At 43.6% G+C, this 27,296-nt stretch overlaps 1 protein-coding gene across 2 annotated transcripts in view; it reads left to right on the forward strand.

Annotated features, from left to right (window-relative positions):
- The window catches only part of LOC137294392 (transmembrane protein 151B-like), a 64,729-nt gene that overhangs the window by 33,092 nt on the left and 4,341 nt on the right, over positions 1–27,296 (forward strand). Inside the window, exon 1 of one of the 2 annotated variants that reach the window (XM_067825394.1) lies at positions 26,588–26,928. The exons of the other annotated variant lie outside the window; for it this stretch is intronic. Within the exon in view, the coding sequence (XP_067681495.1) occupies positions 26,887–26,928 (42 nt within the window). The 5' untranslated portion in view covers positions 26,588–26,886. Of the gene's footprint in view, positions 1–26,587; positions 26,929–27,296 lie in introns of those variants that run through there. 2 annotated transcript variants of the gene reach the window in all.

The raw sequence follows: 27,296 nt of genomic DNA on the forward strand, positions 1-27,296 counted from the left end.
CTAAACTATTGTCAGATGATTTCTCTCAGTAGTAGGCTATTATGAAACAATGTTTGCTTGGGTTTTTTTCACTACACCCAAAAGCCAACGCCAGTCATACACTTCGCACTAACACTGTCGGAATCACTGGAAGCTGGAGCTAGTGAGTTCATGATATGCCCAGTAGAGACTTTCAGACTTCCTGCAGTATATATCAGTATATATCAGTATATATCAGTCTATATCAGTCTATATCAGTCTATATCAGTCTATGTAGGTGTCAGTGCAGGGACGGCTTCAGCAACATCAGATACTACACCATGAGAACTTCTAGACGTCATCCACTTTAAGCAACCAAAGACTTCATGAACAGTGGGATATTATTTTAGTCGTTTTGAGGTATCAAACATGGTTTTCATGAGGATTAATTAAAACCTGCTTTCAAACTGGTAAAGAAATTCTCAGATCCCGTTCATGCAGTACATACATTAGCTCATGCCGTCAAAGGTTTAATATTCAGAAGAGAGTGTCCGTAGTTCATATTACTCTTGAAAAGGGATTTTCGACCCGTTCAGTCAGACCCCTGACTAAATAAACCAATGCATAATACCCCAGATGACAACACATTGTGACTTGTTTACATGTATGTGACTTTACATATGGCGGAAATCTTTGGAGAGGTTAAACATAAAAATATTCTGTATGTTCATTGGAGATTAACATAATATATAAATGTCGTACTCATGGAACAACCACTGTATGTTACAGTCAACTTATCGCCACTTTGTGTACGAGCTTCTGGCAAAGCAGAAAAGTCAGTTAAATTCAGAAAGATCCCACAAAGATGAAATTATGATTTCAGTTTTATGCATTACACATTCGTTTAAAAAATATGGATCTGAAAAAGCAATTTTGCCCCACTCATTTCAGATTCTTCAGCCCAATTTACCATCATAGCCTAAATCATTGTGCCATGTGCTATCAGATAAAATAAATCTCGTTTATAATACAAAGTTTAAAAGAGGCCTGTTACACTATCATAAGAAGAGCCCCTTTAGACATTCATCATATCACAGGTGGTAATTAATGAAGACATTATTTAAGAAAATATTTCCACTTGTATTGATTCTAAAGAAGAAAGGCTATAAATTGTTTATCTCGGGCAAGAAAGCGATATTGTATTTCCAGGCAGTGAGGCAGCGGCTGTAATAACTCGACGGCGGCGGAAAATGTTTCCTTACTAGAATAATTCACCTTGTTATTGGCAATGTAGTCAGATTCTATAACGTATGGCAGACAGAGTCATTCACATCTTATTATATCAGATCATTAGTTGTCAAGACGCATCGTAAAGCATTTATGATGAGTTGTAAGGAAGATACCATTTTGTTGCAATATGCATTATGTCTTTATGGACAACGGCGTCCCTGAAGCAGAATACTCTTTCCGCCATGCTATTTCTAGTAGCCTTCTATTCTCGTGCTGTAAAGATATATGGCCAACTGGGACACACAATTAAACCCAGTCATCTCCAGATGACATATTATAAGAAACACCCATACACGAGCGAGATAATTATAATAGAACAAAACTAAAAACATTAATCTTGATTTGTTTTTATCATTTTTAAGCGTTAAAAGAACATAGATACGACATCATTATCGTCAGAGGTCCAAATAAATACGCACTATAAAGAAAAACGCCCTCTCCTTAAACAAACCATCATACTCACATGTGACAACATATCATAGTCATATTAACTCATATATGACAACACTCATGAAACACGCGTTCAGACACTGAAGCTTCGTCTAGATTGTAAAACGTTCATGTGACGCTCTGACTTGAAGAATGTATCCAAGTCTTAAAATAAGTGTCCACGAAAGCACTCGTTCAGACTAGTAATAAGTGTTGCTTGGACAATGAAATCAACCTCTTGAAGCATTCGTTCAGTGATTAGGCGTTTGGATGTATCCGGATGTTTGCACGAGCACTTTTCAACATTCGTTTTAACTGAAAATCATATTGTTATTTTATCTAACCCTAGTATTTCCTGTCCTACTCAGCCCACAGATTTACACTTTAACATTTCATCGATCGGCCTGGGAACTAAATGCGTGCTCATTCAAAAACTCTGAAATCCTGGCAAAAACAAATACACTGGCAGCATGGATAAATGTGAAGAATTGGACGTAACTTGAACGATGAAGTGTTCGAGATTAAACATGAATAATTTAATCATTGATAACAATTCCGTTTATGCTGCCATCCACACTGTTAAAGTGAGGACATCCGTGTAATTAAGCATATTCCTGCCTCACAGATAACTCGACGATGATGACGGATAATCCATGAGGTTATCACTCATTACATGAAAGCCCGTTCGTTCAGGAGGATTAGAAAATGAAAAACAATCAAGGATTCAACCAAATTTTATTTGGGCCCATCTGGGACCCATAGAGGTGAAACGTGCTGAGAATGTCGCAAAGGAAGAATAAAATTCTCAGTCATGATTAGAATTTGATTAACTGTCGAGTGTGCAGTGAGCAGTGGCATTATTCATAAGAGAAAAAAATTATGCTTCCCATGGGAAGTGCGTACTGTCATTTATATCCCAGCAATTGAAGTTTAGTTTATTTTGTATTAATGTGTTTTGCATGATTTGTCAGCATGCTACATATATGTGTGACAAAACACATTAATACAAAATTATATGCATATGGGTGGCCAGTGCTGCCTTTGACGGTGGTGATCTATGGTACTGTGTTACGGCCTTTAATGCCGCACTCACAACTGTTCAAGCTCAATGGCGGCGGTCACTGAATAACAGATCTTCGATACCGAGGATATAATTTGGTACCAGGATACATCTGTACCTGCGAGTCGGGAACGAAGATGTCATGGTTCGTGATAACGCACAAACAAACATTTCTGCAGGTCACCCAACTGGCCCACCCACTGAAGGACAGTGAGTACTGATTCTTCCTTTGGCGTTGACGTCAAAAATTGCAATGCAAAATTCAAATTACAAAACAAAATATATTGATGTATTCAGCTGTCAGTACAAGCGTCATGTGTCCAGTGAGACGAACCTGTAGCTCCGAGCATCACTACTGCTATATTGTGTTTGTGTAAAAACCTTTCACGTACCAGCAGTTTCCATATGGACAGAATTATCGATATGTGCGACCTGCTCCATTACAGGGAAGAAGAAGCGGCAGTCTATATCATTGATTACATCTATCCATGCCTCGTCCCGTCTCAATCAACAAGTTTTCTCCAACTGATGCCATGTCCTGAATCACGTCCTATCACTCCAAGCCTAGTCTGATTCTAACCACGTGCCTATCTATATAAAATCGAATGAAATCACAGACAAAATTCAACCATATTCCGAAACTGAACCAAAGCCTAATGCAAGGTACTGTATGCAGTATGTCTGAGCCAGACATTAGTTTCTATTGCGTATTTCACGATATGCATTTAAATCGGACAATCCCTGTCACTACATTCATGAAACGGAGATTAGATCTTAGAGTAAATCCTCCCTACAATGAAAGCATCGCACGAAAACCGCACAGCTATGATCCAGCATCACCTTTTTCCCCAGCGCTAAGTCTCGTGTCATGACCTTATTCTAATGTTATTGATTCACAGCTCGTCATTCACGGAGGTCTATTGCATACGTGACTCTGTCCTTTTCCATTCTTCCTACTGGTATTAGGAGATTCTGTTAGTGAATACACGAGCGTGCTTGTGTTAGACCTGTCTGTACATCAGTTCAGTGATGTACACTGTGTGAGGCACACACATGTGTAGGTGACCTCCAGCCACCCCTCACCAACCAGCATGTTACCCATGACATGCCCCCAGTGGTAACGCCTATACTTTCCGCGATCTCGCCACAACATCCTGTGTGGGGCAAACGTTTGTCCACCCTTCAGCGTCTGTATCTCAAAATCTTTCAGGAACAGTCGAAAATGATGAATGTATATATTCAGTATAGTCATACCTAGTGTAGCTGTACCTGAGAACAGGCTAACTTCTTCCTTTTGGGGAGTCAAATGCATGGTATGGTGAATTTAAGTACATACATCTGCATTATAAATATGTGAGATCAGAACATAGGTTTGCATTCTGAAAGTGCTCAGAAAAATACGCCCAGTTTTTCTTTGTTTTGGGATTTCACCAGCTTTAGAGTGGATAGTTTCACCTGGCGGATTATGCTTCTGAGCCAATCAGATGCCAGCTCCATTATTCTGTTCACATACGGAACTTACGATCGTGGCCATTTTCGAGATACAGAAGTTATAAATTTGGCTCTGAATGCTTCGTTCGCTTGTATTGAGACCTGCTGTACCTGAAAGCTGATTTCACTTTGTCTTCAGACAGGTATCATAATTACATGAGACTGGTTTAGAGGTAGACGCGTACATAAAACCGGCATATTGCTGACAGCAGGGTTAACTGGTAATCGCTACCAAGCTGAATCTTCTGAATTAATCAGCCTCATGGAAAATGTGTACAAGCACTTCAAGTTACTACACTGGCTTCCATGACGAACGATACATATCCAAAGGTCCTTCATGTGGACACGTTGCACACCGATTCAGCAACATATTTCTTTCACTGGCATGAATTCGCCCAGCCTAATGTTCCTCATCACGGATCTTTTTGACTCTCCGTTCTACTTCTGTGCCCATCTCTTCTTGTCATGGCGCCATGTATCTTCCATCATCTGCGTGTAGCAGCCTCCATCTGCCCTCCATCACTATCCGCTGCTTGAAGTGCGTGACTTGAATGGCAGCACGACTTCCCTCGATCTACAGCAATACATTCAGTACTTAATTCGATCCCCCGAAACGGTAACCCGTTTTGACCCAACATATTGTGACAATTACACAGTAGATCAGTATGGATATTTTATTGCTGGGAATATTTTTAAGTCAAATGGGTCTCTGATGTCATGGAAGTCAGACCCGATCCGTCTTTACGGATAGGTTGCCTTAATCAGTTTAAAATTTCATTTCTTTCACATTATGTTTGTTGCAAAGGTGATATTTCAATTGTTTGAATAAATGTCCGAATATGTGGTTTATGTTTGTAAGTCACGCACTGGATATTTTTTTTGTTGTTTATGAGTGGATGATGTTTTTGCTGTTTATGAGTAGATGATATTTTTGCTGTTTATGAGTGGATGATATTTTTGCTGTTTATGAGTGGATGATATTTTTTGCTGTTTATGAGTGGATGATATTTTTGCTGTTTATGAGTGGATGATATTTTTGCTGTTTATGAGTGGATGATATTTTTGCTGTTTATGAGTGGATGATGTTTTGCTGTTTATGAGTGGATGATATTTTTGCTGTTTATGAGTGGATGATATTTTTGCTGTTTATGAGTGGATGATGTTTTTTGCTGTTTATGAGTGGATGATATTTTTGCTGTTTATGAGTGGATGATATTTTTGCTGTTTATGAGTGGATGATATTTTTGCTGTTTATGAGTGGATGATATTTTTGCTGTTTATGAGTGGATGATATTTTTTGCTGTTTATGAGTGGATGATATTTTTGCTGTTTATGAGTGGATGATATTTTTTGCTGTTTATGAGTGGATGATATTTTTGCTGTTTATGAGTGGATGATGTTTTTGCTGTTTATGAGTGGATGATATTTTTGCTGTTTATGAGTGGATGATGTTTTGCTGTTTATGAGTGGATATTTTTTGCTGTTTATGAGTGGATGATATTTTTGCTGTTTATGAGTGGATGATGTTTTGCTGTTTATGAGTGGATGATATTTTTTGCTGTTTATGAGTGGATGATGTTTTGCTGTTTATGAGTGGATGATATTTTTGCTGTTTATGAGTGGATGATATTTTTGCTGTTTATGAGTGGATGATGTTTTGCTGTTTATGAGTGGATGATGTTTTGCTGTTTATGAGTGGATGATATTTTTGCTGTTTATGAGTGGATGATATTTTTGCTGTTTATGAGTGGATGATGTTTTGCTGTTTATGAGTGGATGATATTTTTGCTGTTTATGAGTGGATGATATTTTTGCTGTTTATGAGTGGATGATATTTTTGCTGTTTATGAGTGGATGATATTTTTTGCTGTTTATGAGTGGATGATATTTTTTGCTGTTTATGAGTGGATGATATTTTTGCTGTTTATGAGTGGATGATGTTTTTGCTGTTTATGAGTGGATGATATTTTTGCTGTTTATGAGTGGATGATGTTTTGCTGTTTATGAGTGGATATTTTTTGCTGTTTATGAGTGGATGATATTTTTGCTGTTTATGAGTGGATGATGTTTTGCTGTTTATGAGTGGATGATATTTTTTGCTGTTTATGAGTGGATGATGTTTTGCTGTTTATGAGTGGATGATATTTTTGCTGTTTATGAGTGGATGATATTTTTGCTGTTTATGAGTGGATGATGTTTTGCTGTTTATGAGTGGATGATGTTTTGCTGTTTATGAGTGGATGATATTTTTGCTGTTTATGAGTGGATGATATTTTTTGCTGTTTATGAGTGGATGATATTTTTGCTGTTTATGAGTGGATGATGTTTTTGCTGTTTATGAGTGGATGATATTTTTGCTGTTTATGAGTGGATGATGTTTTGCTGTTTATGAGTGGATATTTTTTGCTGTTTATGAGTGGATGATATTTTTGCTGTTTATGAGTGGATGATGTTTTGCTGTTTATGAGTGGATGATATTTTTTGCTGTTTATGAGTGGATGATGTTTTGCTGTTTATGAGTGGATATTTTTTGCTGTTTATGAGTGGATGATATTTTTGCTGTTTATGAGTGGATGATGTTTTGCTGTTTATGAGTGGATGATATTTTTTGCTGTTTATGAGTGGATGATGTTTTGCTGTTTATGAGTGGATATTTTTTGCTGTTTATGAGTGGATGATATTTTTTGCTGTTTATGAGTGGATGATGGTTTGGTACTTAGAACCTACGATGGGATATCAACCAGTCCGGACATTTCAAACTTCTGTTTTGGGCTTCAACACACAGGGTTGCTTTGGCTATGCGTCTTCCTGACACAGAGAAAGACAACCTCCCTTCCTAGTGGGTGTTACTGTGCAGTTCACACATCCCTCAAGTTATCATGCCCTAGTAATTGCGTATACAACTCACAAACAGTCATCAAGCTCATTTGTCGGAGGCACTTTCGTCTGATGTCATTATGCCAAACCCTAACAAGACCGGGATCCTTAATTAGGCGCCATTGTTTCAATTGATCAAGAAACTAAATCAGTTATTACCAGAAAATGTCGAACTTCTCCAGTCAGAAAGCGGCCATTGTTGGTCACTCCCCTCCTTCCACTAGGTTCCATACAGGACCATTCCTTACAATCAGTATAAGGCAGCGTCTGGAACATTGTAAAGGAAGATTGTAAGGAGCGTAATGTTCAGGAGCGCCTCTCCACGACCCCATAACAGTAGGTTTATGATCCTCAGAGGGGTATCCTCTGGGTATTAGCAAACTCTGAATAGTGATAGATATGTTGTGGCCACATTCCGGTCTCAGCCGCACAGACATGCACTGGTGTCGCATACCTCTAGGTGGCGGCAGAAACCATTGCTGTGACAGGAAATATATGAGCGGAGACGTCAACCCTGTCAAGTCGAGGTATTTTGACTGGTGCCTGGTCCATTAAACGATTTCTCTTAACCGACATCGTGATAGAGGTTGTGTATATGAATATATCATCTGGAACATGTACAATTGGTTGTGAGTGAGTGAGTGGGTTCAGTCAGCTGTAACTCTGTAGCCATGGAGCAGGATAAGCTTCATCAGGTATAATCTCTAACATCAGGTATAATCTAAAAAAGGCATGCTCATCACATAATGCTAATTGTAGAATAGATTCGTCCTCTAGCTATGATTATCCAAATTGTTTTGTCGCTTCCGCACGATTGTAATGTAATTGGAAAAAGCCAGCTGCCTTAACAGATTCGGTTGAGTGCAAAAGGCAAATGATAATACAGACTCTGTCGAAAAACAAGTAACTGTACTTAGTATAAAGTGGTGTTAAATTTTTCATGATGTTTTTCATCAAATCAACTTCATTGATTAAACTAACAGTAAATAACATTTGTGACACCCTAAAGGAGAGGGGAGTGGCGTAGTGTTACAACAGTTTTGATATAGACTGTAACCTCCTTCTTTGTTGGTGAAGGCAGGGTACTGATGGCGCATTGAAAACATCAAACCTGGGGATGTTGTTTTAATGTCAACAAAATATTGTCCCATGTAACAAAGTTTCGCATTCTGGCCCTGGCGTCGTCATCGCTCCATCTGATCCGAACTTAACCTGTTGGCGAGATTTGTGGAGAAGCAGCCCCTCATGACAGCACAACAGCATTGTGCTTCCTCAAAACATGTGTTTCAGAATGTGCAGCGTGTGTATCGAAATAACACTGCTGCTATGTGGCGTTACTTCCATGCATTTACACAAAACTTAGAACATGATCTCAGCCGATAATACGTCATTCAATTTATTGTCATCAAAAACTCTTTATGTTCTCCCGTGAGATATGATGCACACTCGTTTCCACCATTACTCTTCCATTTGCATCTGACGACGTCGTGTAACGTTAGGTTCGCTGAACCATTCTTCTTGACACCTTTAGACCTTTGCACAAGCATCAGTGCTGACCCGATGAAACGGTATCTGTACACATAGTGTTTACCAGACACGCTTAACCACCGCTGCCTGACGCTGACGTGGGGGGTATTGCCGACTAAATCTTTTGACGTTAGATCCGGATGTTGTGCATCATCAGCTGGTGGCTATTCTGTTACTATCTAGTCTCCATGGCCTGATAATGTTCCAGTTTGGTATTGATTCCGCACATGCACTACCGAAATATGGCTGTCTTGTGACGTGACGTCATGTGTAAACTACCGACAGGTGGCGTGTTATGAGTGTCGCTCTACCGCAGATTGTGTTTTGATGACCATTAACATGTTTCGCAACTTCGTTCTGCGCCATTGCTGTTTACAACATGACCACGGAGTGAATAAGTTGTTTTGAACCTCGCTGTGGCAATAAACATTATTTATGGTGAAACAAAGGCATCTGATAGCTAAATATTCTATGCCTTTCTTGTACGAGTCCCATGTTTATGAGTATCAGGCTCCAGGCACACACGCAAGTATGAACTGCATGAACTTTCACTTACAGACCATGGAGCGCACTTGTGTTTTACCACCGGCTAAAATTACATGTCTGAATCATTCAAACTCATTTAGGACAGCCTGGTTATTGGGCAAAGGTGTGTAAGGTGTGTGGCAGTCACAGTGTAGCATCATGTAGACAAGGGTGTGTAAGGTGTGTGGCAGTCACAGTGTAGCATCATGTAGACAAGGGTGGGTAAGGTGTGTGGCAGTCACAGCCTAGCATCATGTAGACAAGGGTGTGTAAGGTGTGTGGATGTCACAGCGTAGCATCATGTAGACAAGGGTGGGTAAGGTGTGTGGTTGTCACAGCGCAGCATCATGTAGACAAGGGTGTGTAAGGTGTGTGGTTGTCACAGCGTAGCATCATGTAGACAAGGGTGGGTAAGGTGTGTGGTTGTCAGAGCGCAGCATCATGTAGACAAGGGTGGGTAAGGTGTGTGGCTCTGACAGCGCAGCATCATGTAGACAAGGGTGGGTAAGGTGTGTGGCTGTCACAGAGTAGCATCATGTAGACAAGGGTGGGTAAGGTGTGTGGATGTCACAGCGTAGCATCATGTAGACAAGGGTGTGTAAGGTGTGTGGTTGTCACAGCGCAGCATCATGTAGACAAGGGTGTGTAAGGTGTGTGGTTGTCACAGCGTAGCATCATGTAGACAAGGGTGTGTAAGGTGTGTGGATGTCACAGCGTAGCATCATGTAGACAAGGGTGTGTAAGGTGTGTGGATGTCACAGCGTAGCATCATGTAGACAAGGGTGGGTAAGGTGTGTGGTTGTCACAGCGTAGCATCATGTAGACAAGGGTGTGTAAGGTGTGTGGTTGTCACAGCGTAGCATCATGTAGACAAGGGTGTGTAAGGTGTGTGGATGTCACAGCGTAGCATCATGTAGACAAGGGTGGGTAAGGTGTGTGGCAGTCACAGTGTAGCATCATGTAGACAAGGGTGTGTAAGGTGTGTGGCAGTCACAGTGTAGCATCATGTAGACAAGGGTGTGTAAGGTGTGTGGCAGTCACAGTGTAGCATCATGTAGACAAGGGTGGGTAAGGTGTGTGGCAGTCACAGTGTAGCATCATGTAGACAAGGGTGTGAAAGGTGTGTGGCAGTCACAGTGTAGCATCATGTAGACAAGGGTGGGTAAGGTGTGTGGCAGTCACAGTGTAGCATCATGTAGACAAGGGTGTGTAAGGTGTGTGGCAGTCACAGTGTAGCATCATGTAGACAAGGGTGGGTAAGGTGTGTGGCAGTCACAGTGTAGCATCATGTAGACAAGGGTGTGTAAGGTGTGTGGCTGTCACAGTGTAGCATCATGTAGACAAGGGTGGGTAAGGTGTGTGGTTGTCACAGCGTAGCATCATGTAGACAAGGGTGTGTAAGGTGTGTGGCTGTCACAGTGTAGCATCATGTAGACAAGGGTGTGTAAGGTGTGTGGTTGTCACAGCGTAGCATCATGTAGACAAGGGTGGGTAAGGCGTGTGGCTCTGACAGCGTAGCATCATGTAGACAAGGGTGTGTAAGGTGTGTGGTTGTCACAGAGTAGCATCATGTAGACAAGGGTGGGTAAAGTGTGTGGCTGTCACAGTGTAGCATCATGTAGACAAGGGTGGGTAAGGTGTGTGGCTCTGACAGCGTAGCATCATGTAGACAAGGGTGTGTAAGGTGTGTGGTTGTCACAGCGTAGCATCATGTAGACAAGGGTGTGTAAGGTGTGTGGATGTCACAGCGTAGCATCATGTAGACAAGGGTGGGTAAGGTGTGTGGCAGTCACAGTGTAGCATCATGTAGACAAGGGTGGGTAAGGTGTGTGGCAGTCACAGTGTAGCATCATGTAGACAAGGGTGTGAAAGGTGTGTGGCAGTCACAGTGTAGCATCATGTAGACAAGGGTGGGTAAGGTGTGTGGCAGTCACAGTGTAGCATCATGTAGACAAGGGTGTGTAAGGTGTGTGGCAGTCACAGTGTAGCATCATGTAGACAAGGGTGGGTAAGGTGTGTGGCAGTCACAGTGTAGCATCATGTAGACAAGGGTGTGTAAGGTGTGTGGCAGTCACAGCGTAGCATCATGTAGACAAGGGTGGGTAAGGTGTGTGGCAGTCACAGTGTAGCATCATGTAGACAAGGGTGTGAAAGGTGTGTGGCAGTCACAGCGTAGCATCATGTAGACAAGGGTGGGTAAGGTGTGTGGCAGTCACAGTGTAGCATCATGTAGACAAGGGTGTGTAAGGTGTGTGGCAGTCACAGTGTAGCATCATGTAGACAAGGGTGTGTAAGGTGTGTGGCAGTCACAGCGTAGCATCATGTAGACAAGGGTGGGTAAGGTGTGTGGCAGTCACAGTGTAGCATCATGTAGACAAGGGTGGGTAAGGTGTGTGGATGTCACAGCGTAGCATCATGTAGACAAGGGTGGGTAAGGTGTGTGGCAGTCACAGTGTAGCATCATGTAGACAAGGGTGGGTAAGGTGTGTGGCTGTCACAGTGTAGCATCATGTAGACAAGGGTGGGTAAGGTGTGTGGTTGTCAGAGCGTAGCATCATGTAGACAAGGGTCTGTAAGGTGTGTGGCTGTCACAGTGTAGCATCATGTAGACAAGGGTGTGTAAGGTGTGTGGTTCTCACAGCGTAGCATCATGTAGACAAGGGTGGGTAAGGCGTGTGGCTCTGACAGCGTAGCATCATGTAGACAAGGGTGTGTAAGGTGTGTGGTTGTCACAGCGTAGCATCATGTAGACAAGGGTGGGTAAAGTGTGTGGCTGTCACAGTGTAGCATCATGTAGACAAGGGTGGGTAAGGTGTGTGGCTCTGACAGCGTAGCATCATGTAGACAAGGGTGTGTAAGGTGTGTGGTTGTCACAGCGTAGCATCATGTAGACAAGGGTGTGTAAGGTGTGTGGATGTCACAGCGTAGCATCATGTAGACAAGGGTGGGTAAGGTGTGTGGCAGTCACAGTGTAGCATCATGTAGACAAGGGTGTGTAAGGTGTGTGGCAGTCACAGTGTAGCATCATGTAGACAAGGGTGTGTAAGGTGTGTGGCAGTCACAGTGTAGCATCATGTAGACAAGGGTGGGTAAGGTGTGTGGCTGTCACAGTGTAGCATCATGTAGACAAGGGTGTGAAAGGTGTGTGGCAGTCACAGTGTAGCATCATGTAGACAAGGGTGGGTAAGGTGTGTGGCAGTCACAGTGTAGCATCATGTAGACAAGGGTGTGTAAGGTGTGTGGCAGTCACAGTGTAGCATCATGTAGACAAGGGTGGGTAAGGTGTGTGGCAGTCACAGTGTAGCATCATGTAGACAAGGGTGTGTAAGGTGTGTGGCAGTCACAGTGTAGCATCATGTAGACAAGGGTGGGTAAGGTGTGTGGCAATCACAGTGTAGCATCATGTAGACAAGGGTGTGTAAGGTGTGTGGCAGTCACAGTGTAGCATCATGTAGACAAGGGTGTGTAAGGTGTGTGGCAGTCACAGTGTAGCATCATGTAGACAAGGGTGGGTAAGGTGTGTGGCAGTCACAGTGTAGCATCATGTAGACAAGGGTGTGAAAGGTGTGTGGCAGTCACAGTGTAGCATCATGTAGACAAGGGTGGGTAAGGTGTGTGGCAGTCACAGTGTAGCATCATGTAGACAAGGGTGTGTAAGGTGTGTGGCAGTCACAGTGTAGCATCATGTAGACAAGGGTGGGTTAGGTGTGTGGCAGTCACAGTGTAGCATCATGTAGACAAGGGTGTGTAAGGTGTGTGGTTGTCACAGTGTAGCATCATGTAGACAAGGGTGGGTAAGGTGTGTGGTTGTCACAGCGTAGCATCATGTAGACAAGGGTGTGTAAGGTGTGTGGCTGTCACAGTGTAGCATCATGTAGACAAGGGTGTGTAAGGTGTGTGGTTGTCACAGCGTAGCATCATGTAGACAAGGGTGGGTAAGGCGTGTGGCTCTGACAGCGTAGCATCATATAGACAAGGGTGTGTAAGGTGTGTGGTTGTCACAGCGTAGCATCATGTAGACAAGGGTGGGTAAAGTGTGTTGCTGTCACAGTGTAGCATCATGTAGACAAGGGTGGGTAAGGTGTGTGGCTCTGACAGCGTAGCATCATGTAGACAAGGGTGTGTAAGGTGTGTGGTTGTCACAGCGTAGCATCATGTAGACAAGGGTGGGTAAAGTGTGTGGCTGTCACAGCGTAGCATCATGTAGACAAGGGTGGGTAAGGTGTGTAACTGTCACAGTGTAGCATGATGTAGACAAGGATGGGTAAGGCGTGTGGCTGTCACAGTGTAGCATCATGTAGACAAGGGTGTGTAAGGTGTGTGGCTGTCACAGTGTAGCATCATGTAGACGAGGGTGGGTAAGGTGTGTGGCTGTCACAGCGTAGCATCATGTAGACAAGGGTGGGTAAGGTGTGTGGTTGTCACAGCGTAGCATCATGTAGACAAGGGTGGGTAAGGTGTGTGGCTGTCACAGCGTTGCATCATGTAGACAAGGGTGTGTAAGGTGTGTGGTTGTCACAGCGTAGCATCATGTAGACAAGGGTGTGTAGGGTGTGTGGCTGTCACAGCCTAGCATCATGTAGACAAGGGTGGGTAAGGTGTGTGGTTGTCACAGCGTAGCATCATGTAGACAAGGGTGTGTACGGTGTGTGGTTGTCACAGCGTAGCATCATGTAGACAAGGGTGGGTAAGGTGTGTGGCTGTCACAGCGTAGCATCATGTAGACAAGGGTGGGTAAGGTGTGTGGCTGTCACAGCGTAGCATCATGTAGCTAAGGGTGTGTAAGGTGTGTGGTTGTCACAGCGTAGCATCATGTAGACAAGGGTGGGTAAGGTGTGTGGTTGTCACAGCGTAGCATCATGTAGACAAGGGTGTGTAAGGTGTGTGGTTGTCACAGCGTAGCATCATGTAGACAAGGGTGTGTAAGGTGTGTGGTTGTCACAGCGTAGCATCATGTAGACAAGGGTGTGTAAGGTGTGTGGTTGTCACAGCGTAGCATCATGTAGACAAGGGTGTGTAAGGTGTGTGGTTGTCACAGTGTAGCATCATGTAGACAAGGGTGTGTAAGGTGTGTGGCTGTCACAGCGTAGCATCATGTAGACAAGGGTGTGTAAGGTGTGTGGCTGTCACAGCGTAGCATCATGTAGACAAGGGTGTGTAAGGTGTCTGGTTGTCACAGCGTAGCATCATGTAGACAAGGGTGTGTAAGGTGTGTGGCTGTCACAGCGTAGCATCATGTAGACAAGGGTGGGTAAGGTTTGTGGCTGTCACAGTGTAGCATCATGTAGACAAGGGTGGGTAAGGTGTGTGGTTGTCACAGCGTAGCATCATGTAGACAAGGGTGGGTAAGGTGTGTGGTTGTCACAGTGTACCATCATGTAGACAAGGGTGGGTAAGGTGTGTGGTTGTCACAGCGTAGCATCATGTAGACAAGGGTGTGTAAGGTGTGTGGTTGTCACAGCGTAGCATCATGTAGACAAGGGTGTGTAAGGTGTGTGGTTGTCACAGCGTAGCATCATGTAGACAAGGGTGGGTAAGGTGTGTGGTTGTCACAGCGTAGCATCATGTAGACAAGGGTGTGTAAGGTGTGTGGTTGTCACAGTGTAGCATCATGTAGACAAGGGTGTGTAAGGTGTCTGGTTGTCACAGCGTAGCATCATGTAGACAAGGGTGTGTAAGGTGTGTGGCTGTAACAGCGTAGCATCATGTAGACAAGGGTGTGTAAGGTGTGTGGCTGTCACAGTGTAGCATCATGTAGACAAGGGTGGGTAAGGTGTGTGGTTGTCACAGCGTAGCATCATGTAGACAAGGGTGGGTAAGGTGTGTGGCTGTCACAGTGTACCATCATGTAGACAAGGGTGTGTAAGGTGTGTGGTTGTCACAGCGTAGCATCATGTAGACAAGGGTGGGTAAGGTGTGTGGCTGTCACAGCGTAGCATCATGTAGACAAGGGTTGGTAAGGTGTGTGGCTGTCACAGTGTAGCATCATGTAGACAAGGGTGGGTAAGGTGTGTGGTTGTCACAGCGTAGCATCATGTAGACAAGGGTGGGTAAGGTGTGTGTTTGTCACAGCGTAGCATCATGTAGACAAGGGTGGGTAAGGTGTGTGGCTGTCACAGGGTAGCATCATGTAGACAAGGGTGGGTAAGGTGTGTGGTTGTCACAGCGTAGCATCATGTAGACAAGGGTGGGTAAGGTGTGTGGTTGTCACAGCGTAGCATCATGTAGACAAGGGTGTGCAAGGTGTGTGGTTGTCACAGCGTAGCATCATGTAGACAAGGGTGGGCAAGGTGTGTGGTTGTCACAGCGTAGCATCATGTAGACAAGGGTGGGTAAGGTGTGTGGCTGTCACAGCGTAGCATCATGTAGACAAGGGTGAGTAAGGTGTGTGGCTGTCACAGTGTGGTATCATGTAGACAAGGGTGGGTAAGGTGTGTGGCTGTCACAGCGTAGCATCATGTAGACAAGGGTGGGTAAGGTGTGTGGCTGTCACAGCGTAGCATCATGTAGACAAGGGTGTGTAAGGTTTGTGGCTGTCACAGCGTAGCATCATGTAGACAAGGGTGGGTAAGGTGTGTGGTTGTCACAGCGTAGCATCATGTAGACAAGGGTGTGTAAGGTTTGTGGCTGTCACAGCGTAGCATCATGTAGACAAGGGTGGGTAAGGTGTGTGGCTGTCACAGCGTAGCATCATGTAGACAAGGGTGGGTAAGGTGTGTGGCTGTCACAGCGTAGCATCATGTAGACAAGGATGGGTAAGGTGTGTGGTTGTCACAGCGTAGCATCATGAAGACAAGGGTGTGTAAGGTGTGTGGTTGTCACAGCGTAGCATCATGTAGACATGGGTGGGTAAGGTGTGTGGCTGTCACAGCGTAGCATCATGTAGACAAGGGTGTTTAAGGTTTGTGGTTGTCACAGCGTAGCATCATTGTAGACAAGGGTGGGTAAGGCGTGTGTCTGTCACAGTGTAGCATCATGTAGACAAGGGTGGGTAAGGCGTGTGGCTGTCACAGCGTAGCATCATGTAGACAAGGGTGGGTAAGGTGTGTGGCTGTCACAGCGTAGCATCATGTAGCTAAGGGTGTGTAAGGTGTGTGGTTGTCACAGCGTAGCATCATGTAGACAAGGGTGTGTAAGGTGTGTGGTTGTCACAGCGTAGCATCATATAGACAAGGGTGTGTAAGGTGTGTGGTTGTCACAACGTAGCATCATGTAGACAAGGGTGTGTAAGGTGTGTGGTTGTCACAGCGTAGCATCATGTAGACAAGGGTGGGTAAGGTGTGTGGCTGTCACAGTGTAGCATCATGTAGACAAGGGTGGGTAAGGTGTGTGGCTGTCACAGCGTAGCATCATGTAGACAAGGGTGGGTAAGGTGTGTGGCTTTGACAGCGTAGCATCATGTAGACAAGGGTGGGTAAGGTGTGTGGTTGTCACAGCGTAGCATCATGTAGACAAGGGTGTGTAAGGTGTGTGGTTGTCACAGCGTAGCATCATGTAGACAAGGGTGGGTAAGGTGTGTGGCTGTCACAGCGTAGCATCATCTAGACAAGGGTGGATAAGGTGTGTGGCTGTCACAGCGTAGCATCATGTAGACAAGGGTGGGTAAGGTGTGTGGCTGTCACAGCGTAGCATCATGTAGACAAGGGTGGGTAAGGTGTGTGGTTGTCACAGCGTAGCATCATGTAGACAAGGGTGGGCAAGGTGTGTGGTTGTCACAGCGTAGCATCATGTAGACAAGGGTGGGTAAGGTGTGTGGCTGTCACAGCGTAGCATCATGTAGACAAGGGTGGGTAAGGTGTGTGGCTGTCACAGTGTAGCGTCATGTAGACAAGGGTGAGTAAGGTGTGTGGCTGTCACAGCGTAGCATCATGTAGACAAGGGTGGGTAAGGTGTGTGGCTCTGACAGCGTAGCATCATGTAGACAAGGGTGGGTAAGGTGTGTGGTTGTCACAGCGTAGCATCATGTAGACAAAGGTGTGTAAGGTGTGTGGTTGTCACAGCGTAGCATCATGTAGACAAGGGTGGGTAAGGTGTGTGGTTGTCACAGCGTAGCATCATGTAGACAAGGGTGTGTAAGGTGTGTGGTTGTCACAGCGTAGCATCATGTAGACAAGGGTGTGTAAGGTGTGTGGCTGTCACAGCGTAGCATCATGTAGACAAAGGTGTGTAAGGTGTGTGGTTGTCACAGCGTAGCATCATGTAGACAAGGGTGGGTAAGGTGTGTGGTTGTCACAGCGTAGCATCATGTAGACAAGGGTGGGTAAGGTGTGTGGCTGTCACAGCGTAGCATCATGTAGACAAGGGTGTGTAAGGTGTGTGGCTGTCACAGTGTAGCATCATGTAGACAAGGGTGTGTAAGGTGTGTGGTTGTCACAGCGTAGCATCATGTAGACAAGGGTGGGTAAGGTGTGTGGCTGTCACAGCGTAGCATCATGTAGACAAGGGTGGGTAAGGCGTGTGGCTGTCACAGTGTAGCATCATGTAGACAAGGGTGGGTAAGGTGTGTGGCTCTCACAGTGTAGCATCATGTAGACAAGGGTGGGTAGGGTGTGTGGCTGTCACAGCGTAGCATCATGTAGACAAGGGTGTGTAAGGTGTGTGGTTGTCACAGTGTAGCATCATGTAGACAAGGGTGGGTAAGGCGTGTGGCTGTCACAGTGTAGCATCATGTAGACAAGGGTGTGTAAGGTGTGTGGCTGTCACAGCGTAGCATCATGTAGACAAGGGTGGGTAAGGTGTGTGGCTGTCACAGCGTAGCATCATGTAGACAAGGGTGGGTAAGGTGTGTAACTGTCACAGTGTAGCATCATGTAGACAAGGATGGGTAAGGCGTGTGGCTGTCACAGCGTAGCATCATGTAGACAAGGGTGTGTAATGTGTGTGGCTGTCACAGCGTAGCATCATTGTAGACAAGGGTGGGTGAGGCGTGTGGCTGTCACAGTGTAGCATCATGTAGACAAGGGTGGGTAAGGTGTGTGGCTGTCACAGCGTAGCATCATGTAGACAAGGGTGTTTAAGGTTTGTGGTTGTCACAGCGTAGCATCATTGTAGACAAGGGTGGGTAAGGTGTGTGTCTGTCACAGTGTAGCATCATGTAGACAAGGGTGGGTAAGGTGTGTGGCTGTCACAGTGTAGCATCATGTAGACAAGGGTGGGTAAGGTGTGTGGCTGTCACAGCGTAGCATCATGTAGACAAGGGTGTGTAAGGTGTGTGGTTGTCACAGCGTAGCATCATGTAGACAAGGGTGGGTAAGGCGTGTGGCTGTCACAGTGTAGCATCATGTAGTCAAGGATGGGTAAGGTGTGTGGCTGTCACAGCGTAGCATCATGTAGACAAGGGTGTGTAAGGTGTGTGGTTGTCACAGCGTAGCATCATGTAGACAAGGATGGGTAAGGTGTGTGGCTGTCACAGTGTAGCATCATGTAGACAAGGGTGTGTAAGGTGTGTGGCTGTCAGCAGCGTAGCATCATGTAGACAAGGATGGGTAAGGTGTGTGGCTGTCACAGTGTAGCATCATGTAGACAAGGGTGTGTAAGGCGTGTGGCTGTCACAGCGTAGCATCATGTAGACAAGGGTGTGTAAGGTGTGTGGCTGTCACAGCGTAGCATCATGTAGACAAGGGTGGGTAAGGTGTGTGGCTGTCACAGCGTAGCATCATTGTAGACAAGGGTGGGTAAGGTGTGTGGCTGTCACAGCGTAGCATCATGTAGACAAGGGTGGGTAAGGTGTGTGGCTGTCACAGCGTAGCATCATGTAGACAAGGGTGGGAAAGGTGTGTGGCTGTCACAGCGTAGCATCATGTAGACAAGGGTGTGTAAGGTGTGTGGTTGTCACAGTGTAGCATCATTGTAGACAAGGGTGTGTAAGGTGTGTGGCTGTCACAGTGTAGCATCATGTAGACAAGGGTGTGTAAGGTGTGTGGCTGTCACAGCGTAGCATCATGCAGACAAGGGTGGGTAAGGCGTGTGGCTGTCACAGCGTAGCATCATGTAGACAAGGGTGGGTAAGGCGTGTGGCTGTCAGAGTGTAGCATCATGTAGACAAGGGTGGGTAAGGCGTGTGGCTGTCACAGTGTAGCATCATGTAGACAAGGGTGGGTAAGGTGTGTGGCTGTCACAGCGTAGCATCATGTAGACAAGGGTGAACAATTATAATGCATCATGCCAAATTAGAAAACGATTGTACTTTTAAAGTAACCAAACACCGTCAAGAAACGTTTTCTGTGAGATTATGTCTCCTTGTCATTGGGCGACATTGCCACAGACTGTTTGGGTGTTCCTAGAAACTGTATTATCCAATAAATGTTTACTTGTGGCAGTGTCACCCTGACCTAACAAAGAAAATGCTAATTTGGGGACCCACGGGAATAGCGGTTTAAATAAATCTCTTAGCATGAAAAACTCAATAAACAGTCGCTAGTACGGACCAATGAAACTGAGGCGTTGTGAGCTCTTGGAGGAACAGGCAGTACGACCAAACCGCATTTCTTTCCGAAATTTTAATTCCTTTGGGAAACTCACTTGACTATCTTGTGCAGGATAGTCATCAAGGTGACATGTCCAGTCAATCACGTCCCCCTTCATTGGCAGGTTTCACACATAATGCATGTCAACGCGTCACTGTATACTTAGACAGAGGCTCAGAGTAATGCCCTGGAAAGAATCCTATACGAAAGGTCTAGACGGGTATTGTTAACTACGCGTTCGCTCAAGTCTAAGAGATTAACCAGAGGTCCAGTACTAACAACTAACCCAATACATATCACGTAAGAAGGACCCAGAGTCGAAATTCTCTGACTCTGATTCAATTGAAACGGACTCTGTTCGCTCTCACGTGTTCCAATAACCCCTCTCCAGCGTCCGTCATTAAAGTGTACAATACTTGGAAACAATCAATTTAGATTTCAGTGTGTAAATTGAAGACTTCGTGTCATTCTTCATTACGCCTATTGCCCCTTCTTTGGAGAAAATCTGAGTTCGTTTTATCACGCCATCATCTATTCCATCATTTTGACATTATCCATGGAAGATTCTATGGGTGTCCGTAAGGGGAATCAGTCATTGTCAACGATGTTCGTTTTTAGCTTGTCCTTCGTACACTCACAACATTTTTCTCATTGCCCTTAAGTTTACTTTTGACGGTCCTCGTTTGTTGTGACAAACTCATGTGTTTGATGTCAACGAGCGATGGATGAATCCTACGCAAAGACCGTCCTGTGGCGTCATGGTCTGGACGCTATTAGTTCACTTGTCTCTCACATTAAGCTGCTGTACGGTTATGTAACTGCGTGTGTGTATAAACCATGGAAACTCGTCGGGGGAACTGATTAACGGTGACTTTATTGTCGATAACATACTTGCATGCATGCTTTTGTTTCGCAACAGTGGTAGAATCAATATCAACTCACTCACAACAGATTAAACAAATGACCTTTCTATACCTTATTAAAGTTATTGAATGGAATCTGTTAAATTTGGGAACTCTTACTATTCGCCATTGCTATTTGTCATAGCAGCTTCAAGCCAAGGTCTTGTTCAGCCAGCTGGTTATTTGGAGTGCGGTATTTGCTTGCCCATTATGTGTATGTAAAATTGTCACGTTAGCATCTATTTAAAATACAAATCCAGGTCTCCTCTACGAATATAGTAATGACCGCTCAAGGTTTAGATTCAACGGTAACCTTAGCTGGGGCCCACCACAATATAGGGTAAAACTTAGACAATGAGTGACAATGTCCCCTTGATAATAATGACACTCTCACTTCACAAGAGGTGAAGACACGTCGTGCAGGGTCGCAAATCATGTTACTTGTCTCAAGTCAAACATTATGCATTGCTAGGTTCAAGCACAATGACGCAGATAAAGTAGAGATTAACAATGGATGTCTTGGCGTGGGATTACAGAAAACATGTATACATAACAGAGGACGGTTAATTGCAGATTTGAGGGTAGAAAATTCCGTAAAAACAGATTAGGATCTTACATGAAATAGGAATGGTTTGCCTCAGGATGAAACAGATGGTAATTAACCTCAGGAAACAACGGTATTTCTGGATGCATCTCAGCTCGGAGAATGTGTGTGAAACCACTGCTGCTCCACTGGTTTCTTGTCGTAATGGTCCGTTGTGATTATGTGATCTGCTTTTTGTTGTGCTCATGAATAAAGCAGAAGGGCGATGCTTGGGCCGTTTCATCCACAAGAATGAATACATGTATGACTTTCTTTCGGCAATTACCCTTCAGTTTGCCTTTTTGCCGACATTACGTTTTAGTTGGATGTTGACTCCACATTGGGGTCAGGTAGCTCTCATGATTTTCCGTTGACCGAACGGCCACTGTCTGCCCTAATGTACATTATGCGAGAAGAATGACTGAAATGGATCCACATTTACCGCGAGAAAGAATTAGAAATGAGACGGCAAGTGCAGCTGATTCCCATGGAGATGCTATATGCCATATAGCAGGTTACAAGTCAAGCATTTTATATACTGAGTTTTCATTTCTAAGCCTGTCAGTTAAGAAGTTATGCTTTAAGCGATGGACATGAAAATGAAAGGTCGCGATCTCCAGTTATTCATAAATCATTTTTAATGGTTGTCACTGTTTTGTACATATGGAACATGGCTGCTCCAAGACTGGGAGTTACCTCTCACCTTCAAAACATAGTTAATTAGTTGAAACAGCAAACCGAATTGTATGACTGGTGGCTATTAGGAAACATATACAAATAACATACGATATTTGCTGTGAACCGCGGTTCAAATATGGATGAGGGATAACACCCACCATCAATGCTTCTACTCTATGTAATGTGTCCGCCACTTTTAGTGCCTGGCTAATGCAGCCTTCTTTCCAGAACCCCGATTGTTCTTTCAATACGTCAAGTGGAAGCAGGGTGCCAAACATTTCCATAATACGGTTTGTATGTCTGATACAATTCATCACCAAGACGCATTAGGAATCCCCCTTCAGAAAGCTTCTTCCATCTCTTTAATTCAGAAGCAAGTGTGTAAGAATAGGCGTTGTTGCAGAGTATTGTAAGTGGTGCCGTGGCAGGTATCATTCATCAGCCCGTCCAGCCTATAGTGCTAGGCACAACGCCCACAATATAAGCTTTATTTCAGTTCATGAATCATAAACTACTTTCGGACAGTGGTTATATGAGGCCTTTAACTGGGATGAAATGGGAGGTCTGTTGCGGATTGGAAATAGTTAAGGCCTACCAAACGGGTCTCGCTGGCCAAATACTTAGGATATATGTACTCTACTGAGGACAGCGCAGACTTGCTGCAGTTACAGGTCTATACCATATATGTTCTGCAGCAACACACATGAATATGAGCGTTTAACAGGTCCTGCGGTTGTGTATAGTTGAGACGAGGTTTAATATATGTTAGAAAGAAGTATCAATGGATGGCAGGTTCAGTATTATAAGGAACACTACGTGTCTTGCTATTTAAAGTTTGAAAGCTCAGATTTTAATATGTGCTTGATAAGCAAAAGTGACAAAGGAGGGTATTTGACAAAGGTACCCAGTAGGTAAATGAGTGATCATGGCAGCAAAGGGGTGGAAGGTCTGAGTAAATCTAGGCATAAACTACAGCTGACAGGTAATAAGCACCTAGTTGGCAAAGGACAAGAAGGAGCGAGCGATTTAGTTTTACGCCGCATTCAGCAATGGTCCATCGATCTACGCAATATCCAATATCCAACCAAGTCAGCGAGCCCGTTAGTCACCTCTTAGGACAAGTATGGGTAACTAAATGTCTTTACTCTAACCCTGCCTTTCACAGGTAGCAAAGGATAAAAGGGCGGAAGTGGGTAATTAGCACCGATTGGTTACATGAAACAATTTGTTCGCGTCCTAGATTACATTCACCCTATAAAGGGCTGAGCATATGCTCGAGAATGTTGTGTGCCTGTGTTACAGAAGGTAGCATCCATGAAGTTAGAGAAGTACGCCTCAGGCACGGCAACAGTCTGCTGGTCACAATACTATCTTATGGCAGGGATGTTCGTCATACGTATCCAGTGTCTTGGATATATCGGAAAATACAATATTTCGCAAAAACTAAGAAATTAATATTATTGTTGCGCAGTGGAATTGTTAAACAAATTTTGTAAGTACTAAATATGATAAAAAGAAATGTGCTCAACTAAATGGTAACCAAACAATGTTATTGCCACTCCGATCACCAAACTTAAAATTGACACCTTTTTCCACTCCGTCCACCAAACTAAATATTGACACCTTTAATGACTGTCCACCAAACTAAGTAAACTAGATAAGTTATCTGAATTTACACAACTGTTTCGAACTATGAACAATGCCCGAATATGGCAACTATTTGTCTTAATTCACAACAGTGCAGACCCACACTCTATTTTTCGACCCTACAACTTGCCGTCCAAAGCGCATATACACGACCCTGCACATGCAAAAAACTCAAAATGACGTGACGGTTGCGTTTTGATGCGATATTCATGTTTCTTGAAAAGGTGTGTTTTGGCTATTGTTTTTCACATATCAAAATTATGAACTAATGTAACCAACATTCTCTTCAGAACAATTATTTTTCTCCCGTTTTCAGATAAATAATAACTGTACCCTAAATAGCTTCAAGAAGGGAAAGTAAATCTTGAAGCAAAGTCCTAAACACTGAGCCGTGTTGAAGCGAAGTTCTGTGAAAAAAGATGCTTTGAAGCCTTTGGGGCATTTTTACCTCTGTAAATGCTAAAGATTAACGGTTACACCGTAGTATATCTGCTTGAAGAAACTTATAATTTGTTCATGTTGATAAAGTGAGTGAGTGAGTGAGTGAGTGAGTTTAGTTTTACGCCGCACTCAGCAATATTCCAGCTATATGGCGGCGGTCTGTAAATAATCGAGTCTGGACCAGACTATCCAGTGATCAACAACATGAGCATCGATCTGCGCAATTGGGAACCGATGACATGTGTCAACCAAGTCAGCGAGCCTGACCACCCGATCCCGTTAGTCGCCTCTTACGACAAGCAGAGTCGCCTTTTATGGCAAGCATGGGTTGCTGAAGGCCTATTCTACCCCGGGACCTTCACGGGTCTCATGTTGATATAGATAAAGATTTGAACACATCACTGTATTCCATATAAGAGATATGTAACTGACATGGTGTATTCTGTACGATGCCACACGACCCAACAGTTAGCTCAACCGAGTTCTTCATCCGCTCTGACATATTTACGCTTTCAGTCAATACGATTATATTTCCGACTCCACCGTTTGTTCTAATCCAACGATCAAACAATGAAACCTCATTTAACCTCATTAAACCCCCAATAAGCTGACCAATTCTTTGAAACCTAAGACATGGTGAAAACTGTTATTGATTATGGACATTCCCAATTCCACCGAGTCTTTGAACAGTGATAATACGTAAATATATTGATAGCATTAACTTCATAAAGAGCACTTCTGTTGCCGATTCCACTGGGCTATTATACATTACGCGACCACAGAAAAGCTATAACTCGGATATCGAGCCTGGGTCTGGAAAGAATTGGCCCGAAACTGCAACTGATTTAAAGACAAGTGGTGTCATATTTCTAACATTTATTAACGGCGGTGTTATAAACCGTCCCTCTGGGAGATGAACCAGTTATACATCCTGGGAATGAGTGTCTCAAGTTACGATAGTCCAAGGTTCAAGCGTCACTTCAAGGGAATTCGTTGACGGTAATGACAAACTTTTGGTCGTGCTAGCACCTAACTAAACAAACGGTTCCAACAAGCACTGACCGGCCCATTAATTACTTCCTTTCATACTGGGTGTGTGGGATTATTTGAATGATTATTCATCCTGCCATCATTCGAAATTAGTCTGGTAGGAAGACTAATTTGCTGGAGATGTACTTTTTTCCATGACCCACTTCTCCAAGGCTGGTTGTGCAGGTTGTGAAGACCACACACTGCTTGCATTAGTTCCTCATCGGCAGTAATTAAATTCCAGGGAGACCAAGTCAACCCAAGAAACTGATTTCCCCTAGACTGCTTGATAAATGTCACACACCCGTGACAGTAAGTTTTCAGTAAATTTATTTTAAGCCAAATTCAATGATACCGTTGATGCTCATATTCATGGGAATATTGTGTTAGAACACTTTACATCTATGGGTAGATTAACGGGTAATGAAATCGAATAACTATATGAAGACCTTTGATGTTTATTTGCAGGTAGCTTTACATGACAATTCAAAATTGTACTAGATATACGTCATTGCCATTAAAAACAAACATCAGGTACACGGCTTCGTGAGCATTTGATTCACCTTAAAAACATATTTGTCGCCGTTTAGTGAATGCCGATCGTATGAATCGGGGTACGCAATTGCAAGCAAGGATCAATACTGTTTCTGAAGTAGGTGGATATTTTCTTGTAAAAAAGACACAAGCACGTCCTTGTCTTACCTTTTAACCAAATTGATGCAAAATTTGTTGGTTAATTTAGAAACCTTTTTCCGAGCTATGTGTTCACAAACATGAAATGTCGTTTACCGTTCGATGACTGCTAACAGCGTGCGCCTAATCAATATACCTAAGCAAACCAGTTGGAAAGCAAAAATGAAAGGGAGAAAGAGTTCTTTGAAAGCGTTTCCGGTTCTGTGGGAAGATAGAGGGCTAATGACATTGGCTATTTTATGTCTATTTCAGACTGTAATGTCATCAGTTCAGAATTAGAGGTCATGATTTACTTTCACAACATTGGCATTTTATGGCGTGGTAACGAAAGGGTTTTTTTCCTATTTCAATCAATTTCTGCAAAATCAAATCGGCGAATTACTTCCCTCGTGGGCGAATTATATTCCGTCACATGGTTCTTACAATCAGGACTCAGTAATTTGTCGCAGATCTAACAACGTTTGTTAAAAATGTTTTGATCGGTTAGTTTTTTCCCGAACCCGAGATTCAGTTTTCATGTTCTTTGATTTGCGTTGGTGAGCCTTGTTCATTTGTTAAAACGTGATTCCTGACGGTTAGTCATAGGTGTCCGTTTTCCCCTGTCACACTCGATACAGTTTTCATTAATCAACCATCAGGTGTTTTTTGTGTCAATATCTTTAAGATAAAAGCAGCTATGCACGTTATACAAACACGCTTCTACACATTACGAAGACTTGTTCAGATATAAGATCTCTAACGGCAAGATTTGTACGGCTCTGACCTCTGGACGGATATACTAGGTTTATGAACGTTTCTACCTATATGTCATTTGTGTACACCCGTCTCTCTCGGCTTTCATCATCTCCTAACGTAGGTTGTAAACAGCTCTCCTCATACACGAACTGTGAACAAGCCTAACTGAAGTAAACGACACTATCTACAGGTCAGATGAGATCAAGACTATCTGTAGTTTAAGATAACCGACAATATCTTCAGGTATCTTTAGGACGATCATTTTACGCCAGGTGAGAACGACACACGTGAGATTTGTTTGTTCGTTGTTTAATGCCGAACTCCGCTATATGACGCAGTCTGTTTGTAATTGAGTCTGGACAAGGCAATCCATTGACTAACACCATGAGCATCGATCTCAGCAGTTGGGATACGATGACATGTGACAACCGAGTCAGCGAGTCTAATCACCCGATCCCATTAGTCGCTTCTACAACATACATGGATTCCAGAATACCAATTCTACCCCGGATCTTCACGGGGTTCATAAGAATGAGCGACGCTGCCCACATTTGAATGACATTACCGACAGGCCTGAACGCGGGTCGTTTCCAACATGTAAGTAAATACCCATTTCTACGTCCTAGGTTCTTCACAGTTGTGTCATTTGTCAATAAAAATGGGTATTAAATTACAAAGATACACGCTCCTGAATTAACTTGCGTAAATGTCAAAATGTCGAGTGTAAAGTGACGCAGTTTACTTTACCTTTTACATGTTATAAGACTGCTTTAAAAAGTTATGAAGTTTGGCTTTTCAATGACGTCATTTAACTGTCTTGGGAATAGTCGCAGTCATGTACATCCAGAATATTTGTCCTTAAGTTGTACTTGTCATTGTTTGAAATTGAATTACTGCCTTTTAAAAGTTTTATTACATAAATTAGTCAATCGAATTATCAGAAATTTCCACCGGCAAGACATCTT

This window comes from Haliotis asinina, chromosome 8 (assembly GCF_037392515.1).
Source record: "Haliotis asinina isolate JCU_RB_2024 chromosome 8, JCU_Hal_asi_v2, whole genome shotgun sequence".
In the NCBI taxonomy this organism is placed as follows: domain Eukaryota; kingdom Metazoa; phylum Mollusca; class Gastropoda; order Lepetellida; family Haliotidae; genus Haliotis; species Haliotis asinina.